Below are 22,801 nucleotides of genomic sequence, written 5' to 3'. Positions count from 1 at the left end.
CCAGGATTTAAAATTAATGCAACATGAACGAAACATGTATGTAGGTATGTGTAGGTACGTGTGCAGGCTGCCTATGCTTTTTTTAACAATATTTTTTTTATATGATAATTCTAATACTCACACTATTTAATTTAAAATAAATGGAATAATTTTAAATTAAATGTCTGCATCTTTGTTCGCTCGTCAGCTTGCAAAACGGCTGATCTAATGTTGGCAAAATTTACCTTATATAATTTACCATATTTTTTTAATTTAAAGAATTGTTATTTTAATAATTATTCAAAGGTAGTTAAACGCTGTTCGTGTGTACAACCTTTAAGGTTGAATGATTGCGTCATAGCTAAAAGCTATCGTTTCGAATGTTTTACCATCGAATTTCTTCTTCGAGTCTTTCTCGATATTGAGTTAACTATTATATTCTTTTCCTTAAGGATATATTTTTCACGTTCCGTAAACTTTTTTTGATATTTTTTATGGCTTTGCAGTAGAGAAAGAATTACCAAGTTATTAAATTTAGAAAATAAACAAAAATGTGAAAATTAAACTTAAGAGTTTGGCCAAAAAAATATCAAAAATTGTGTTGTGTCGTTATAGTAGATAACATAATATTATTGTCTTCAGAAAAAAAGACGAAATACTTAGTTCGTTCCAAGCGAGTTTAGTAATCTTAAATAAATAAATAAATAAAAATCATTTATTTGGAAACAATACATAAATACAAAACAAATTAGACACGACGATCGCCTCAACTAGGAACATTCCTGTGCTAGAGACGATCGACGCCTTCCTCTCCAGACTTAGCCAGTATTGTTTAGTTAACTTACATACTAGTTATAGACTTTACATATTTTCTAAAGTACAGAATAATAAGTAACAAATTGATTATTTTTAAATACTTAAGGTTAATAATAACATTTCGGGCATGCAGTTTGTGTGGGTGTGTGTGTGTGTGTGTGTGCGTGTGTGTGTGTGTGTGTGTGTGTGTGTGTGTGCGTGTGTGTAAGTGTGTGTGTGTGTGTGTGTTTGAGAGATTGTGTGAATATGCGGTTCTTTATATATGTTTTATGCGTGATTGGGATTAAACTTTCATAAAATCTTCAGTTTCGCTGTAAGACAAGGTAAGTAACAAATTGGTCATTTGTGGTCTTAAGAAATGAATTTTACGGAAAATCATTCCCGGCATTTTATAATCTATTCATAAATATTTAATTTCACTTTTTGACATTACCATGATAACCCCTCGCTGTGTTGTAAAATAAAACGAAATTGAAATTTTAATCCTAAATACTCTAATAACATTTTTTTTTCAGTGACAGCTTACGGCAATTTATTTTTGATCAAAATAATATGATTTGATTCTAATTTCCTGCACACGGAATACTTATCTACAAGATTTAACGATTTTTTTAATTTCTTCTCAAAGTACCATTTTTATTTATTGGAGTATATTTACAGTACATTTCTTTTCCTTCCAGGTTGCCTGGCAGAGATTGCTGTGCAGCAATAAGACCACCTTTTGTGCAAAATATTTGCATCTAATTAATTTGTATAAGGTTTACATGTATTTTTTATATTATAAATAAAATAAAAAGAAAGTATATAATATACTGATAGGCAAACAGCCTATTTTTTACCTAGCTACATGAGAGAAACCGCATGCAGTAACTAGTATAAAACCTTTAAACCCCCGTGATAAGCATCGACTAATGAATCTTTAATAGCCGCTGTAAAATGTGCTCGAACACATTTATCAAACAGCGTAAGTACGTAGCAAATAACTTGAGAGCAGGTTGAATGTTTTACTCATATATCTAATACCTACAACAAGAAGTAACAATACAAACTATTAATTATTTTAAAAATAAATAATTAACTTAAATAAATAAATATAATTATAACCTATCACTCCTGTATAAAGTCACTAGTTGTGCCCCGCATTGCTCCACTCTTATTGGTCTTCGTGATGATATTATAATGATAAATGGGCTATCTAACACTGAAATAAATTTTCCATAGAACCCGTAGTTCCTGAGATAAGCGTGTTCAAGCAAGCAAACAAACAAACTCTTCAGCTTCGTAATATTATTATTAAAAATATGAAATTCTGTCTGTCTGTTGCGTTTTTAAGGTGAAAGCGCAATGTTTTTGATGAAAATTGATTAAAATTAAAAAATACAAAGGTAAGTGTTGTCACATACGTGACATGACACATCACACACGTGACATCGGACATCTTCGATCACACGTGACAACACACATCACACGTGATAACACACATCACATGTGACATCACACATCACACAAGAGACATCACACGGGACAACACACATCACACGTAACAATACACATCATACGTGGCATCACACATCATACGTGACAACACACATCACACGTGATATCACACATCACACGTGACATCAATCACATTGGTACATTTAATTCTGGAAATATCACGGGAACGGGAACTTTGCTAGATTCTCATTAAATGGCTCATTAAGTGGTGGAGGGCGGGGGAAAGCGCGGGTGGAAACCTACTACATCATAGATAGTTTTTGATCTTTCGTTTCCTATATATCTACATATTAAGATATACATATTCAGTATTAAATATAGAACAGGAAAATATATGTTTAGCAAGTACAATATAACGCATACATTTAAATATGAAACGTAAAAGAAGCGGATAGAAAATAAATATAGAGAAAGATCGCATCTCAATAATATCAAAGGTAAGTTACTTCTCAGTTTAATTTACATTCAATGTTTTTATACCTTTGCTGTCATTCAAATACAAGCTATGTTGTTAACTAAAAACGATAAAACTGTTCGTAGATAATAATTAAAAAAAAAAAATAATATAATATCTTTTTTTTTGATTTCTATTAATAATTGATCATAAGATCAACAAAAAAAAATATTTTCCTTGGATTCGAGCACGTTTTGAGTTTTGACATTAATTGGGCGATAGAAGATGGGCATCAATTTTTCGTCAGTGAAATAAAAAGTTTATTTATTTATTTACATCAAAAATCTTATCTCTTTACATTACTTGTTTCTTGTGTGAAGAAATTTTTATCAAAGTTCATTTCAATTTTTAAAATATACCATTTCCTCGTATGAAACGCCACCATTTTCATAATAAATACACACCATAATAGCATAAACAAAACTATTTAATTGAATCTACAGAACCCAAATCAAAGAGACTGTCAGCAAAAAAATTGCATTTCCACCATAAGGTAGGTACGGTCAACAAAATTTATTTATCAAAGTGAAGGAAAATAGAAAAACCTCGCTGGACTACGTTCCGGGTCAAGCACATTTTGTGTATCAAAAAACTGTTAAAACACATATTTTTTGTAAGTTCTGGAGGACTGAGAATATTTAGACACATACCTTGTCGCTTATAATTATTGACTTATAATATACGTTTATTACCTAGCTCCCCTCGGATAGTGTTATTAACTTTTCAGAGTCATTTTTTGAATCCAAGCGAAGACAAGTGCAATGAATCAAGAATATTAAATAATTTTACATATTATAATTTGTCTCTTACGCTATAATGTTTCTACCATTTTCCCATATCGACAATAGGCGTGCAATACGCCAGATGTTCGAGATATCAGACTCCGGATATGACTCCAACCACTAATCTACGGTGAAGAGGTAAGAATGTTTAGACAGACGCTGTGACTTTTTTAGAAAATATGCTATGTATTTTATAGTAAAATGTATTTGTTAGTTTTTTAATAGGTGAGAATATGGTATTGTGTTTTGTTACAATAAAATAGAGCTTTTGCAAGTAAGCGTAAATAAAATAAAGTTAGACAGTAACGTGTCCGTCGTATCAAATTATACCTTAAAAGTCTTAACTATATCTTCGATAAATATTTTAAGTTCGTTCATCTATGTATTTTAGCGTTTAATGTTCATATTTTTGGAGCATATGCCATCGATATTACTATGTCAGTTAAGGCTAATGTATAAGTATTATTTCATCATAGATTTACCCACATAATATTATGTTTATATCGCTCGATAAGTATGAACTATCAAAATAAAATAAAACATTTTTCACCCAAAAAAAAAAAACTTATATTTAATATTTAACCCTGTCTAAAAATCACTAACTCTACATTGGCTATACGACACTACGTATTCAAAAGTTTGCTTTGAATCGGTATTGTGCTGTTGCGGACTTTCCCAGCATATTTTTTATTTTTAAATACAAAAAAATCGCTTTTATTTCTCACTATTCGCTTCGGTTGAATGATACTCGAGTTTACGTTGGGCTTAAACTATGTTTCATAAGTTTTTCTCGTAATATTTGTACGGTCATTTTATTCGTTACAATAAGATTGGTTTTATTTTAGCAACAGACATAAACAATATAATAACATTAAGATAATATTATAGTATCGTTAATTTGTTTTTATTTTTATTAAAATATACAAATAAACCATGTCATGAATAACAGGCGTTTTTTTCACAACGATTTCTTCTAGACAACCTTCGAGGTTGCAAAAGAAAACTACAAAGGCTGTGCACAAATTAAAAGGTTTATTTTATGTAATAGAAACAGACATACAAATATGTTCACTTAAATAAATATTCCCGCTCATACTATCTAGGCTAATCCAATTTTTTTTTATTCATTACTTACATAATATAGGTTGACATAATACAACAGTAGGTATTTGTAATCTTTAAAAATACATGTTTATTTTTAGAATATAGAATACTAGCCCGCGGCTTCGCCCGCGTTTTCAATGGAAAACACGCATAGTTCCCGTTCCCGTGGGATTTCCAGGATAAAATCTATCCTATGTGTTAATCCAAATTACCCTCTATATATATGTACTAAATTTCATTGTAATCGGTTCTGCAGTATTTGCGTGAAAGAGTAACAAACACACACACATCCTCACAAACTTTCGCATTTATAATATTAGTAGGATAGGAAGTATAGCATAAAACCACAAAGATGAAAAGATACTTCTAATACAAAACCCCTAAGCTTTTCTGTAATCTCTTTCTTATCAGAGCTAATACGATCAACCTTACGTTTTAAGTGTTATTTTATGACAGGAAAAGACGCACTTTTGATAGCTATCATTTGCTGATCTATTTCATCCTTATTTAACAGATCTTTTATATAATAATATCCCTGACTTCAGTGATTTTTCGTGTTGTTAGCTTTTACGATGTTATTACAAAGGTAACCGTTGTGCGCTACTCTGTTAAAATTGTCATAGGTGTTGTGTAAAAATGTTCATAATACAAACCTTATATTTTATAACAACAGTGGTTGATGGTTATTACCTATTATTTTATTATTTATTGAAATTATTATTACAAATTATTACTAACAATAACTTAAGTCTAAGTCCCACAAAACTGCACATGCAGTTTGTCTGTGGGATCAAGTAATATATTATATCTTATCTATAACTAAATATATTATATAAATATATTAATAACTGTTATAAAATATGGTATTATGTATATATTTTTATTTGAGTGAGTAGGTATATCTATTTAGGAGCTTGTGCTTTAGCATTCTAATGACTGTAGAAGGTGTTTTCTTAATAAACTTTTAAATTTGTGGATATTTGCTTCTGTTCGTATGTATTCTGGTAAACTATTGAGAAAATATGGTAAACGTTTATCTAAGGTTCGATCTCCAAAATAATTATTGACTCTAGGTACTTCATATTTTCCTGAGGTCACTGACCTTGTTGTATGATTGGTATTTAAAAGAATTAGAGAAGAAATAGAGCTATGGTTGTTTACAGCAAGAAGATATTTGTGCTTAAGGCTGACTGGAAGGATATTACAAAATTTAAATAGCATTCTATAGTTATGTTTATATTTATCTTTTATCTTTTTACTGACTAAGAGTTTTAAAAATCTAATTTGCATATTTTCCAATTTGTTTAAGTTAGTTTTAGTAGTAAGTCCATAACAATCCAGAGAATAACTAAGAATAGAATCAACAAGGGCCATGTACAGACATTTTAAAGTCTTTATAGGAACTTTGTAACTTAGGTGATAGAATTTACCTAACAATACTTTTAATTTATCATATATATAGTCTATATGTGTAGTCCAAGAAAAATGTTCATCCACCCTCATGCCCAGATATGTAACAGTTTTCACGCGTTCAATCGGTTTACAAATACAAGTTTTAAATTGATTATGGATGCATTCAAAAGTGTGGGTGAACATGGAATATGTTTGACTGAGAGGTAGGTATGGTGAGTGTACGATTAAAAGCTTAGTTTTATCAGTATTTAAGACTATTCCATTGTCATGTGACCATTTGACTACTGCATCTATATCAGTCTGTACGAGCCGGCAGGTCTCCGCGAGGTCCGTACCCGCGCGCATGGCACACAGGTCGTCTGCGAACATGTGTGCTGTGCAATGTTTCAGTACACCACATAGACTGTTTACGTGCATAAGATAGCACACAGGCCCGCAGCCAGAACCTTGAGGGACTCCGCACAGAACCGCTTTCCCATCACTGAAAGTGTCTTCTATTCGGACTTTAAAAGAGCGTGATGTAAGGTAGTCACGGAACCAATTGTTAAGGGGTTCTACGACCCCGCACTCCTCCATTGCGTTTAAAAGGGTGTTAGTTTCTAAAGTGTCAAACGCCTTTTTAAAATCGAATAACACTGCTACAACAAAGTTTTTATTATTAAGGTGTGCATTTATTTCGTTTGTAAAGTTAGATAATAATGTATTTGTACTTTTTCCTTTTTGAAATCCGTGTTGACATGAATTTAATATACTGTTTTTTTGAAGATAATTACTGAGTTGATTAATAATACATTTTTCTATAATTTTGTCTACACTAGATAAAATAGCAATGGGTCTGTAATTAGAATAATTATTACGGGTTCCTTTTTTGAAAACTGGTCTAACTATTGCTTCTTTTAACTTGTTTGGAAATATATGTTGTTTTACTGACATATTAATTAATCTCGCAATGACTGGGCTTATTTGGTTCACTACAATCTTAAGATCAGACATGCGCACTAAATCACTACCTGGTGCCTTATTGATGTTCATATTACTTATAACTTTTTTAACTTGCGTATCGCTAACAGGTTGCAATCTCATGCAAACGTCTGCTTTTTTTACATAGTCCTTCCTATCGAGCCAGACATCATTACATAAGTGTTTTATTTGCGAAATTTCGTCTGTAAAAGTATTTGAAAAGTTATTACATATTTATTACCTATACTTATACCTTTAGCGACGACATAGATAACTATAATATTTTTAGCATATTATAAATAAATATTTAATAACATCCAGATATGGGTGTTTTTTGATATATTATTACACTAGCTGTGCTCCGCGGTTTCACCCACAGAACATATAAAAGATGTTCTGTGGTTTCACCCGCGTTGCTCCGCTCCTGTTGGTCTTAGCGTGATGATATATAGCCTTTCTCGATAAATGGGCTATCTAACACCTAAAGAATTTTTCAAATCGGACCAGTAGTTCCAGAGATTAGCGCGTTCAAGCAAACAAACTCTTCAGCTTTATAATATTAGTATTGTGGGATGCTTAAGGAGCGTTTAAATAAAATCCCAAAACATCCACGATGAGGCGTTTAATTCGCACGTTACAATAATTCGAATTTAGATAAAAACTGAGCGCACATCCGTCGTCTATGCCGGTCGCCGCGGAGTGTGGCTGAGGGGCTGCCCGCTGACGAGCCGTCGCGAACAAATCCCCGTGTACGACCGGCGCGGGCGCGGGGTGAAGGGCGCGCAGTTGCTAAGCTGGCCGCCACACTACTCCCCCGCCGAGACCGATGCCAACAGCTAAGGTCGATAGTAGTTCGGGAAGCGAACCACTCGTCCACTTCTAGTCTTGAACGGTAGTGATTTGCTGTTCTCATCGTGTTGTGGTTCTTCCTGTAATTTAGTAAGCAAATAAGCAGGTTTAAGTCGATCTATGGTTACATGCGAAAGCTTGCCTCCCACGTCAATTTTAAATGTTTTTTCTCCTCTTTCAATCACTTTGTGCGGGCCAGAATAAGGTGATTCTAATGACTTTTTAATAGGGCCTTTGCGAAGGAAAACATAGTCAGCAATTTGTAAGCTCTTAGGTATGAAAAAGGTTTTGCTTGTATGCCAGTGCGCTGGTTTTGGTGCGAGATTATGAAAATGGTTGCGTAGGCGGGATGCAAAATCTGTTAGATCAGTACTATGAGCTTTAGGTGCGAGAAACTCACCGGGAAGGCGCAGTGGCTCCCCGTACACTAGCTCAGCTGCAGATGACTCAATATCTTCCTTCCAAGCGCTGCGAATGCCAAGTAAAACAAGTGGAAGTACCTCAGACCATTGATCATTTTTATGGCACATGATAGCTGCCTTAAGCTGCCGATGAAAGCGCTCCACCATGCCGTTGCATGCCGGGTGATACGCCGTTGTAGGGCGATGAACTGCACCCAACAATGAAGATAAGCTACGAAACAAATCAGATTCAAACTGTCTTCCTCTGTCAGTAGTGATCTTCTCTGGACATCCGTATCTCGCCACCCAGCCAGAGAGAAAAGCACGGGCACACGTCTCGGCTTGTATGTCTGGTAAAGGAATCGCCTCAGGCCAACGCGTGAATCTATCGATGATCGTGAGACAATATCTGTAACCAGAAGAATAAGGTAATGGTCCTACAATGTCCATGTGGACATGCGAAAAACGTTGAGAAGGTGTAGAAAATTGTGAGAAAGGTGAAATTGTATGACGAATGACTTTGTTGCGCTGGCAATCTGTGCAAGCTCGCGCCAAGTGTCGACAATCTTTTTTAATTCCAGGCCAAACAAATCGTTGCGTAATCAACTTAATGCTCGCCTTAGCACCAGGATGGCTTAAACCATGTAGATTATTAAAAACTTGTTCTCGAAAAGCTTTAGTAACAAACGGTCTGGGATTTTGCATAGACACGTCACAGTAGATGGAATGAGATGAATTTGGTAATTTTACTTTTACTAGTTTAAGAGATGAATTGTTATTTAAAAGTTCTTGCAGCTCAATATCTGTACTTTGAGCGCGTGCAAGCTCCTCAAAATTTATAGAGTCTGCGATTTCCTCTATTCTGGACATAGCGTCGGCTACCATATTCTCAGACCCGGTCACGTACCTGATATCCGTAGTAAATTGAGAAATAAAATCTAAATATCTAAATTGTCGAGGTGAACATTTATCACGATTGGTTTTGAACATGAATGTCAGCGGCTTATGATCTGTGTACACAGTAAAATTTCTGGCCTCAAGCATATGGCGAAAATAACGTATAGCTTCATATATAGCTAACAGCTCTCGATCATACGGACTATATTTTACCTGAGATGGCTTAAGTTTGCGTGAGAAAAACGCTAGTGGTTGCCAGTCATCATTGACCCGTTGTTGGAGCACGGCACCAACTGCGATGTCGGAGGCATCTGTGTGAATTGAAAAATCACAGTCTGACCTAGGATGAGCTAATAAGGTTGCTCTCGCAAGAGACGACTTACAGGCATTGAAGGAGTCCAGCATGACATCAGACATCTCGATAGGTTGATTGTTTTTCTTTTTAGATCCTGAGAGTGCCAAGCTGAGAGGACCTTGAATAGAAGATGCATCTGGAATGAAACGCCTATAAAAGTTATACATTCCTAGAAATCGGCGGAGTTCTCTTACACTCTTCGGAACTGGATAATCTACGACAGCTTGAACCTTTTCTTCAACGGGACTAATTCCAGCTGATGTAACTTTGTGACCTAAGAAGGTTATACTAGGTAAACCAAACTCACATTTGCTTGAATTAATAAGCATGCCGTAGTCAGAAAGTCTCTTAAATAATTGATCCAGGTGTTCCAGGTGCTCATCGTAATCTGCGGAAAAGACCAAAATATCATCGACATAACCATAACAAAAGGATAGTCCTTTGAGCATTTCATCAACAAAACGTTGAAAGGTCTGTGCTGCGTTGCGAAGGCCAAACGTCATATAGCAAAACTCGAATAATCCAAATGGTGTAGTAATGGCGGTCTTCGGTATATCGCTCTTGAAAACTGGTATTTGGTTAAATGCTCTTACCATGTCGATTTTAGAAAATATAGTGCTTCCAGCAATTAAATGTGTAAAGTCCTGAATATGTCTGATAGGGTAGCAGTCTGGCAAGGTTCTTGCATTTAAAGCTCTGTAGTCTCCGCAGGGTCTCCAGCCGTTGTCTTTCTTAGGAGCTAAATGTAATGGAGATGACCAAGAACTGTCTGACCTGCGTGCCACGCCTGCTTGCAGCATGTCCTCAAATTCTTTTTGTGCTATCTGAAGGCGATCCGGTGGCAGCCTGCGTGGTCGTGAGGAAACGGGTGGACCTGGTGTAGTTCGAATATAATGAACGGTATTATGTTTCACCTCCTTATGAGTACCAGCCGGGCGGGTTATGTCTGGATATTTGCGTAAAAGCTGATGGTAAATAGAATCTCCAGAAATTACCTTAATTGAACCATAGTCGCTTTCAGTTGGAATCTCAATTGACGCTGTGACCTGGAGTGACGTCAACCCATCAATAAGTCGCTGCTGGCGGCAATCTACCAACAGATTGTAAAAAGAAAGAAAATCAACGCCAATTATCGGCTTATTAATATCTGCAACTACAAATCGCCATTTAAAATCACGCCGCAAACCTAAATTAATATTTATCTGCACCCAGCCATATGTAGGTATGACAGTGCCGTTGGCCGCGAACAGCTGGTAGTCAGTCTTCTCTCGATATTGCCTGAGCGCTCTGCGTGGATAAACACACAAATCAGAACCTGTATCGACAAGAAATTTTATTTTACTTATTTTATCAATAATAAAAAGGCGGCCTGGCGAAATATTGCAGTCGGTTGCCGCTAGTTCCGGCTGCACATGTTGTTTTCCGACGGTAAAGTAAATTTGCATGGTTTAATGCATTTATGCGCTCGCTTTCCAAATCTATGATGATACCAACAAAAATCAAAATTTCTAGATTTAGATCTTGACCTGTTACGGTTAGTTCTTATTCGAGATGGCGTACGTGACCTTGATCTATGTAAATTACCTTTTAGTGATGCTACTTCTTTTGCTAAATTTTCTAATTGCTTACTTAATTCTGAAATTTCATTATTATTCAAATTATTATTTAAAGTGCAAACTTGTTGGGTAGGGTGTACAATATCATGAACAGAATCTGCTAAATCGGCAATCGCTTCTAAACTGAGACTTTTTTGTGAAGCTATTATTGTTTGAATATTTAATGGTAACCGACCTGTCCATAAAGTCCTGAGAAATTCGTCTGGAACAGCTGGCCCCGCCAAATTCTGTAGATGTCGAAGAAACTGTGACGGTTTTCTGTCCCCTAATTCCTCTTGAGCCAAAAGTTGTTGTATTCGTCTCTCCTGTGACGCCGTTAGCCGTTTTATTAATTCTGTTTTTAGTTTTTTATATTTATTCTCAGCTGGAGGATTTTTTATTATATCCTTTACTTCCTGGGCAAACCTTTGTTCTAATTGCGACGAAATGTGGTAAAACTTCGTCGTATCAGACGTTATTCCAGCTAAAAAGAATTGTCCTTCAACCTGGGCGAACCACAAAGCAGGGTCATCCGCCCAAAATGGCGGCAGCCGCACGCCGACTTTATTCAATTCCAAATCCGATCGGTCTTCTTTTTCCATCCTAAACGTATTTTGAAGTCGGGGTCACCAATGTGGGATGCTTAAGGAGCGTTTAAATAAAATCCCAAAACATCCACGATGAGGCGTTTAATTCGCACGTTACAATAATTCGAATTTAGATAAAAACTGAGCGCACATCCGTCGTCTATGCCGGTCGCCGCGGAGTGTGGCTGAGGGGCTGCCCGCTGACGAGCCGTCGCGAACAAATCCCCGTGTACGACCGGCGCGGGCGCGGGGTGAAGGGCGCGCAGTTGCTAAGCTGGCCGCCACAGTATATATAACTTTACTTATTATTACTTTTTATTATTACTCTTCTAGTGAAATGCACACATTAACTAATAATTCGTCAATAAGAAATAGTAAATATTTCCAGAACAGGGAATCGAACCCTCATTTTCTCATAATAAAATTTTAACTACATGTTTAAAAAATATCAGCTAAACAAAACCATAATACTCAAGAAACGATTGCAGTCGTTTCTAGACAAAAGTCCAAATTTATTCAACAAGTAATACAATTCAGGGTGTTTTGGCCCCTAATGGACCCACCCTTCTTATCTCGCCACAATAAATGTCTTTGGACATTCTAAATGTCAGAATATAAATGTTTATAAGTCCGTATTTTTCGTGAATTGAATATGTTTTCTTTAACAATGTATAAAACATGACATGCCTTATCGTAGATCCTGATTTTGATATGGTAATAGGGTTATAAGTTGTTTTCAATGTACTATTTTGTAGAAAGCACGTAAATTCTTTTTCCATATAAATTACTACGTTAGTACGTTCCTAGTAACTTTTTATGTCAATTAAAGTAAAACCAAGGTAAGTTGCCTGAAGGTTGCCTGGCAGAAATGGCTTTGAGCCATAAGGCCGCCATTTGTACATTTTGAATGGTTTTGTTGTATTTTTATTTTATAAGACTTTTGTACAGTAAAGAGTAAATAAATAAATAAAAATAAATAATAAGTTAAAAGTAGGTATCTTGATTAGTAACTGATAAAAAAAAGAGCCGAAAAAATCGAAAGAGCCGGGATTTGAACCCACGCTGTTATACTAAACTGACCTAGATTATTCATAGGGTAGTTGCTTATCTAAGTGCATTAATAATAATTACTCTTCAGAAGATATCATTTCCCAATGAGTCTATATTGGTCGTGAACTGTGTAGATTAATCGTCTATGCTGTATTTCTGTCTATCTGTCTGTCTTTGCAGTCAGCAAATCTTTTGTCAGTGATGATATCAGGAAAACGGGGAAAATAAAACACAATTTCATTTTTACTTTTTAATTATAAACGTAATAAAAAGTAATTACCTTTTATAAATAACTGCGTATGGTTTGGCGTATGCCGTAAATAAATAAATAAATAAATGTTGTTAACATGACAATGAAGATCATAATATTGTTTTCTCAAAACCATTTTCTTGCGAATAAATTCATTTTTTCAACCGCAAGTCATTCTTTAAGTTCAAACGTATTTCTTATAATATTGTAAATTACTACAAGTATTCTGTATTGTTTCATATAATTCAAAATAAATAGTACCTATTATTTTGATTACCGTTACACTATATTGTTTCAAATTTCTTCCTCAAATCTCACAACTAAACAAAAGTTACCTTCCTTTTGTAGATTTGTTTCCAAGACCCAAAGGTGAAAGAATCCTTAAGATTTGAGTTTATTCATAATAAATAAACATAAAATCAAGTGACAGCCCTATGATAATATCTAGGGATGATACAGCTTAAGTTAAGCGTAACATTGATATTGTAAAACTAAGAAGTTCCTAGCTTAAGCACTCAAGCTGAAGTTTTCCAATTATTACTTACTCTTTAAGTATTAACTTAGATAAGTTATTATTGATAGAAAGTATTATTGACTTAATGAAAATTACTTTATGCAAAAGTGTGGGCTTTGTGGTGCAATCATGCTAATAGATTTGAAAACTTTATAGAAATCATAGTGCATCCTAATAATATAATAAATGCAAAGAACTTATATAATAAATTAAAGTTTATATTAAGGAGTAACTCATTCACGCTAACACTGCCTAACCGATTTTCATGTAATTTGGCACACACATAGAGGGTAACTCCTTCACGCAAAACTGCCTAACCGATTTTCATGTAATTTGGCACACACATAGAGGGTAACTCCTTCACGCAAAGACTGCCTAACCGATTTTCATGTAATTTGGCACACACATAGAGGGCAACTTTGGTTACACCTAGGATAGTATAAACACATAGATATAAAACCTTTTTTATTTTATTTGTGTATGTAGAGAATCGGTCAATTTTTTGAAACAACTGAACCGATTTTAATGGAACTTCCGTTGCATGATACAGCAGTTTGCAACATAATACACTCATGGGTGACCTTCCACGTTTAACTTCTATGACAAAATGTCGGAAATTAGTTAGCTATAAAAGTCGATCATACTATCTACTAATTTAAAATAGTATAGAGGTAGATTTTTTCTAGGATAGAAGTTATGGTTTCGAATCCTTAATTAACCGGAGATATTTTTGTTTCTTAAAAACAAGATTTCCACCATGAAGAATTTTCAATTGCATACGAGCATCTGCATCCGGAAATAGAAAACTGCGCAGAAATCTGTATTTTTTTAACGTGATAACGTTTTTAAAATCGTTTTAGGCTAAGCGCGCACCACGATTTTAATTTTTGCGACACGATTTCAAAATCGCGCTGTAGAAAATCGCAGAGAGTACGGTGCGCGCACAGCGATAATTTAATAGTGATACTTACTCACTTTCATCATGGATTTCGTACAAGTTGCTTGTCTTTATTTACTACTTTGGAGGATAAGAAAAAAAAATTCGTCAATATTGGTACTCATCCTTTTACAGCAGATAGAAATGTCAAAGGTTTATAATATTATAAATACGAAAATAACTCTGTCTGTCTGTAAATATGGTATAGAGATATTTTGATACCCGAGAAAGGACATAGGATCGGTTTTATCCCGGAAATCCCACGGGAACGGGAACTATGCGGGTTTTTCTTTGACTGCGCGGGCGATGCCGCGGGTGGAAAGCTAGTCATAAATACAATGAACTTCGGATGTATCCCAAAAAAGTCTTTGGCTATTATAGAATGAAAATTCCGCCAAAAGGCCGCCCTTTGTGCTTTTTTATTATTGTAACCTTTATGTATATTTTGTTTCTTGCACAATAAAGTGTTAAATAATTAAATAAATAAATTCAAACTTTTGACAGATTACTGAGTTTATGTTTACCAAACAGTACATAAACCACTACGATGTTTACTATTGGACAGACGAAACACAAGTGAAGTGCCGGCCGGGCCCGAGTGTGCAATTTTATCATCGCAGTGCGCGCGGTACCATAGAATTTCATATTCTGCATTTAATTTTGGCGACAATCGCGTCGCGAGCAGTCGCAGCAAAATGTGACAAATCACAATTTTAAAATCGCTGCGATTATTTAATCGCATGTGCGCGCATTTTCATAGTAACTCATACGTTGTATTTCTGCGATAAAATAATCACGCTGCATAAAATCGTGGTGCGCGCTTAGCCTTAGTCGGGTGACATGTTCAGAAACTTGTGTCACACCACAACCTCACGAGCGCGATCGCAGGTATAACGAGAGAGAGAGACGGACCGATCTCCCGTCTCATCTCGAGCGCTGCCACCAATAAGACGTTATCACGTAAACATCTCGATCGTAAACCTACTTTACAAACAACCAATTTTTTTCTATTCATCTGTTTCGTTATATTATTTTTCATATAAGTTAAGAACCAAACAAATTTACATACCAACCAACAAACTAACCAACCAATTAATTCTTACGTAAGATGAAACTTCTCTTCCATGACGTCATCATTCCTCAGTTGTAAAGTGTAACCAGCGTCACCTATCAAAACGTCATGAACCCCGAAGTGTCACCAAATCCGGAACGACATCGGGATTACGATCCCAGTTAACCTCTTTTATTGCCCCTCCATAAACGGCCAAGTTTTAACTCCACTTTTTACTGATTTTAGGCTTTAAACTTAAGTATTTGAAGCTTAAGGGCTTTTTATACGATTGGAAATTAAATCTGGTATATAAATCTATACTAATATTAAAAAGCTGAAGAGTTTGTTTGTTTGTTTGTTTTAACGCGCTATTTATCGAGGTAGGCGTGGCTCCACTCCTGTTGGTCTTAGCGTTATGATTCCTCGATGGATGGGCTATCTAAAACCGAAAGAATTTTTCAAATCGTACCAGTAGTACCTGAGATTAGCACGTTCAAACAAACAGACTCTTCAGCTAAATAATATTAGTATTGATTTATTGCCTAGTTTCGCATCGCCTCGTCTTTGCTTTATTGCAAAACCGTACCTACCTACTCAAATATCACTACATTAATCATTACAAATGAAATATGACCTCTATCTAGATATTAAATATTAATATTAGGATCACAGAACGACTAATGAGTTGAATGTTTTGACCCAAATGCCCGCTTCGGGTCGCTATCTCTTTGCTCAGATATTCTGACTAAATATTAGACCAATATCATATATGATTGCAATTAAATGCGAAATACTATGTTTGCTTCATTTATCATATATTTTATACTAGCTCGCCCGCAGCTTTGCCCGCGTAGTCAAAGGAAAACACGCATTGTTATTTGATCCTGATTAGTCCACACACATCATCCACACATCCTGATTTTGTCAAACTTTGTGTGTGCAATAAAGAGTATATAAATAAATAAATAAATAAATAAATAAATAAATAAATTGTTCCCGTTCCTGTGGGATTTTCGGGATAAAAACTATCCTATGTGTTAATCCAAATCCCTCTATGTATGTGCTAAATTTCATGAAAATTGGTTCAGAAGTTTTTAGAAACAAACATGCAAAAATACAGACTTTTGCTTTAGTAGGACTAGCAAACGGCCCGTGGCTTCGGGTATATTTAAAAAGGTCATTAGTCATAGATATTCCAATCCAGAAGCTTATGTCACTAGAGTCTAGACTAAGTATATATGTTCAGTTTTAAGTATATTGACAAATAAAACACAAAAAATGTATCAACATCAATAATTTATTCATCAAGTCACATACAATAATTGTTTTATAATAAATAGACAGGAAATCTTAGAATCTATGATAAAATGCTCTTTATACAAATTTAAAATTATTTATCTTACAGTTTTATTTACATACACGTATTTACAATGTTAATTAAAATATAATAATTAGAATTAAATCTAATCTTATTCGTACCTACAGTCAGTAAAATCTTTAAACTGTGATTATTATACTTATACATCTTTGATAAAACTATGGTATACTTGAGGTCTTTTGAAGTTTCTATGAGGTAAACTGGCTCAGTAAAAATTGGTGAAAATCACATATCGTATTTGCAACTAATTGATTTGATAGTTCACATGTATCTAACTGCCACACACTCGACGAGTGGGAAGTAACGAGGAAAGCAGGCAGAGACATAGTGTTGCCCCGTGCTCATCGTCCTGCTCACTGCTCCCTATTCTGTCGGTATTTGCGAACGACTAAACTAAAATGCTATACTAAAAATGCATAGCGCGCACGCTGGCACCGTTTCAACGTCCATTTCGTGCGACAAGGCAAGTGAGGAGCGACGCGATTAATCGCGCGAGTAGAGCAGTGTGTGGCCAGAGAGGGCAATGTCGTGGCGAATAACGGCAGCGCGATGAGCAGAGCGATGAGCAGCGCGAGGAGAATAGTGTGGCCGCGACATAAAAAGCTCTTCAGACATATAACATCAATCAAAGAAGTCCATTGAACTTCAAGCATTTCCTAATGACGAGACTGTAAATGGTGTACTGTAAACCTACACCGATTAATAAATCTTATTTAATTAAAATATACATAAGAGTCATTATTTATTATGAAGAATACTTAGACTGGATGAGTAATTATAGTAAAAGATATAGAAAAGCACTATTTAAAGTTTCTAGATGAGCGTTTTGTAACAAGGATAATGTAAACTTTTTTAATCAATGCTGATCACTTCTTTGACCTTTGTCTCCTTGTAACTTTCTTCCTTATGTTATAAGTTTGATAAAAAACTGAACTAAAGGGAGGACACACAAGAAACAAATAAAGTTTAAATTAATAAGTTTCAAAATTTTTACATGTGAGATTATGTACCAATGCTAAATGATAAATCCATATTATGACGATTCGAAAGTGCTTCTAGAAATTTAATAAAATAGTTATATAATATAGTGTTTTATTTTACGCCAATATTATATTACTAGCTGAGCCCTGCGTTTTTACCGGAATTGCCCCTTAGTGTGATGATATATAGCCTCATAGCCTTCCTCGATAAAGGGACTATCTAACACCGAAAGAATTTTTTTAAATCAGACCTCAGATTAGCTCGATCACGCACCTTTTAATCAATAGGCTAGGATATAAATAAAACGACTAAAGTTGACTGAAACTTGCATTCAATAGTACGATTAAGTTTTCAGAAGCTGAAACGAAATCACAAACAAAACAAATGTCGCGATGAACGAAACCATCTCAAACACTATCATACGATACAAGACTGTACACACGAAATGGATGGACATTTCAGCATGTTATTTACAACGTGTCACGTAGCGTGTCACGGGACAAATGTCCCGGTGACAGATATAAAATTGCATTTGTTCGCAAGTTATATTTAATGGAATGAGCAAAAATAGACTGGAGAATAATGGGGCTATTTACTCGGAAGCTTGTTATGGTGATGGAGTTGTTTCGTTGATTTTTATTTAAATTGGAACAAAATAAGGATATTAAATTATTTTATATTTAGTTTTATATTCAAATGCCTTATGAATGATACGTTTTACTTTTACACTATTAGATAAGCTACGAACGGAGAACTATTTACGTTTTTTTCGACTTGTAAAAGTTGTACCTACATGCCAACAACATACATACAACTTTTTTTAGTTTTTTTTTAATAAATGAGTAATAACTATAATTACTAGCAAATAAGTATTTGAAAATGTTAAGCGAGATCTATGTAAACTGATTGTTTATCTCCACAAAGAAAAATCTATTTTACATTCATAAAACTGCATGTATTCTAATTACAATACAATGTTCCTTAATTCGTATAACAGGAACTAATTTTAAAGGCTTTATGCACACTAAAACAGGAGGGAAGTTGTACAAATAAAGGTTGTTTAATTCTCATTATAAAGTAATTTCATACTGACACTTGGTACATTATTTAATTATCTGTGCTGACACTAAAACACTATAATAATTAAGAGCTTTGTATCTCGTATGCTATGCTATGGTCTAGTAATGTTTAATGGTTCTAAGGATTTGCTTAATTACATCCAAAAATTTGGTGTGATGTTTCAGGTTTTATTTTAGACTAGCTGTGCCCCGCGGTTTCACCCGCGTGGCTCCGCACCTGTTAGTCTTAGCGTGATGATATATAGCCTATAGCCTTCCTCGATAAACGGCTATCTAACACCAAAAGAATTTTTCAAATCGAAACAGTAATTCCTGAGATTAGCGCGTTAAAACAAACAAACTCTTCAGCTTTATAATATTATGATGAGTATAGATGATAGAACACATTTTTATATATTATGGAGTGTTGGAATAACTTGGTATTTGTCCTTGAAGCTGTCTCGTAGACTTTTCAAAACTCGTCAAAACTACGTACGTATGTACTGTGTTTTAAAAAGACAGTTATTATGAACTTTCACGTTTGTAGCAAAAGTAGGAAAACAAAACATTAGTTGCTTTGTATAACTATAACCAATACTTACCCACCAGGTTATCCAATTAATAAAATTGTATCCAAATTTATTCAGCAATCTAGCAGAATTTCTCATGTACCCGAATACATCTCTCCCTCAGGGAGAGATCCCTGTACCGAATTTCATCCATACCTAAAAATTCAGTTTATAGTATTAGTAAAATAATAAAATTTTAAATTATTATTAGAATTATAAAAGCTCCCATTTGGATACAGAAATCTTATCCAACATCGAAACGCGTGCACGTGCAAAAAGCTAGTACTCTACTTTTATGTTTTTTGTACGTGTGTTGCTAAATTCGAGTTTTCAAAGGAAACTACAGTCGCGTTGGATGAAAATTTTATTATCTACTAGCTTTCCGCCCGCGGCTTCGCCCGCGCAGTTAAAGAAAAACCCGCATAGTTCCCGTTCCCGTGGGATTTCCGTGATAAAACATATCATATGTCCCGGGGTAAAAAGTAGCCTATGTCCTTTCTCGGGTATCAAAATATCTCTATACCAAATTTCATGCAAATTGGTTCAGTTATAGTTAAGGCGTGATTGAGTAACAGACAGACAGAGTTACTTTCGCATTTATAATATTAGTGTGGATTAAAATTGTTATAATATCAATAAATTCATGAAATTCATAGTGTATTTAAACACTATTTAATGAATATTATAACGTTTAATAATAATAATTTGAATGTTCAGTTATTAATAGTTCAAACTCACAATGCCACACAATAAATTTATAGTTTTCTAATACAACCTAAACTTATGTACAAACACCTTAACAATAAAATAAATACATATTTAATTCATAACCTCGATTTTTATAGTCGGTTAAATGTTTTTGCGATGATTAAAATATCAAATATCGAGATGTAACGCAAATCCAATGGATTGCCTGTCAAGTGCTCTTGTAAAATTATTATAATGATGTATCGCTGGGAACTTTTATCGTCTATTGAAAATATTTTTCGAGTTATATTTTTGTTTGATATGAAAAGGTTTCTCTTTATGTTATAGTGGTTTAATGAAAATTATAAAGAATAGGTAGGTAAGTAGTGTTTGTTAATAATTTAGGGCCGATTTTTCAATGCTTGGATAAAACTTATCCGTCCAATAAAGTATTACACAATAATATTACAATGTCACGTAAACTGTCAAATACGGGCAATTAGAATACGTTTTTAAAATGGTAGTTTTATACATTATTCGACGAATAAGTTTTATCCAAGCATTGAAAAATCGGCCCTTAAAGGAACAATGGTAAACTCGCTTATTTTCCTAACTGCCATAGTTTTTAATTTATAAAATAATGTCCTTTTATGCCATTGAAAATATTTTTTTTTTGCAAATCAATTATCCATTAATTATAAACTCATACTAATCTATACTAATATTATAAAGAGGAAAGGTTTGTATGTATGGGTATGGTTTTCACGCATAAACTACTGCAACGATTTTGATGAAATTTGGCACAGACAATCTTTAGACCCTGAGAAAGAACATAGGCTACCTTTTATTGCGAAATATGTACCACGGGCTAAGCCGGGGCGGACCGCTAGTCAGGTAATATTTTGAACTATCCATTTCACCAGTAAAACCGTTCCATTCGTTTTTATACATACAAAATTATAATATTGAGTAATCCGAAAATAAATGCACGCGTATCGATCATGGATCAGTTTATAAACAAGTAGTTTCCTGCGTATGCGCTTGCGCATGTTTACCAACATTGCAATTATAACATCACATAGTATTCGATTTCATGAATGATTAGTGTGTCATACGATCAAATAACGAGTTAATTAATGGTATATTATTTACTATTTCCCTATTAAAAGCGTTATTCGTGATTCACGCAAACTATTTTCATGAAAACGAAACTCAAATTATAGCCAAGTAAACTTGCTTTAAATTTCGTAAGGTTCTCTTATGGAAGCCCTTTCACGTAGTTGTACGTGACTTATTTTGACCTTGTTTTACAACGTTATATGTATAACCTCAATTACAATATCACCAATATATTTAAAGGAAAATTATTAAAGTGAAAATCTAGGAAATTTTGGAATTGAATTAGTGTTCAACGCGTCTTTAATCAAATTTTTATCATAATCACCATTTATTAAAGGATAAAGAGTAAAGTCGTTTTTATATTTTCGACACTCTTTTATAACTTCAATAGTCAAGACAATAGATATAATATCTTAACTATCACTACATAGTATAAAACAAAGTCGCTTTCCCTGTCCCTATGTCCCTTTTTATGCTTAAATCTTTAAAACTATACTGAACGGATTTGATGCGGTTTCTTTTAATAGATAGAGTAATTCAAGAAAAAGGTTTGAATATAATATAATTTATTAGGTTTTAGACAGAGCGGGCGAAGCCGCGGGCGGTAACATGTATTATGTATGCTTAAATTTAAAAAAATATAATAACAAATTTTAATGATATTTGTTTCAAAAGCTGATTATAGTTTTTCTAAACTTAAACCCAATAGGTACTAATTGAGCAAAGTCTCTAATGTTAGCTATGTTATGGCTTTGATTTTTCTGATTGAACTATGTTTGAACTAAATATTTTTATGCTATGATTCAATGTAATCAACACAATACTAGGTATTCTCCTTTTAATTCCTATTTCCCAACTTATTACCGAGACCACCTCGTACTTTGCAGCCGCGGACAAAGTTTGCTTTTAAACACTTAGCAGTTTTAAGGAAAAAACTATTGTGCCGTGGTAAAGACTTTCCCTGAAGTAGAACAACTTTTAAAAGGCAAAGTTTTTAATTTTTATAAATAAAAAGGAAATCATTGCTAATTCGATTGATTAGCAATCTTTTAAAAGACAGAAAAGTCTTTTTAAAGTAAATAAAAAAAAACCTATAGTAACAAACATAAAAGGAAATTCAACCACATCAAAATGGTTTCACTAAAGATTTATTCCTGAATAAATGCGGAATTTTTATACTAAACTTGGCGCCTTTTCTTATTACTGCCAGCTCTCCATTCGTTAAACAGTCATTGTCTTTCTATAGCAATATCTAACGTTTATAGACCTCTATAAAAACATTTATTTCACTTTTCCTTTGATGATAATATGAAGATTTTCACCAATTTGTACTGACTTAAGCGGGCTACTCACATACGCAGCAGGGGCAATATGGGAATTGAACCTTTGATTGGCTCCTTAATTGTGATGTGTATATGCAAGCAGAGACAAATTAGAGAAGAGAGCGTGCAACTGAGATTGTTCCAATATTGCCCCTGCGGCAGGTACATGAGTAGCCTTTAGAATAGTTGCAAAATA

General features: G+C 34.3%; 1 protein-coding gene across 1 annotated transcript; it reads right to left on the bottom strand.

The window, feature by feature from the left end:
* Positions 1–5,325: 5,325 nt before the first annotated feature.
* On the bottom strand, positions 5,326–6,674 carry LOC123701725. The gene has a single exon (XM_045649232.1). The coding sequence runs from the start codon at positions 6,619–6,621 to the stop codon at positions 5,554–5,556; it is 1,068 nt and encodes a 355-aa protein (XP_045505188.1). The 5' UTR covers positions 6,622–6,674; the 3' UTR covers positions 5,326–5,553.
* Positions 6,675–22,801: the final 16,127 nt, after the last annotated feature.

Source organism: Colias croceus, chromosome 22 (genome assembly GCF_905220415.1).
Source record: "Colias croceus chromosome 22, ilColCroc2.1".
NCBI classification, from domain to species: domain Eukaryota; kingdom Metazoa; phylum Arthropoda; class Insecta; order Lepidoptera; family Pieridae; genus Colias; species Colias croceus.
This window is presented reverse-complemented; position numbering and strand designations above follow the sequence as displayed.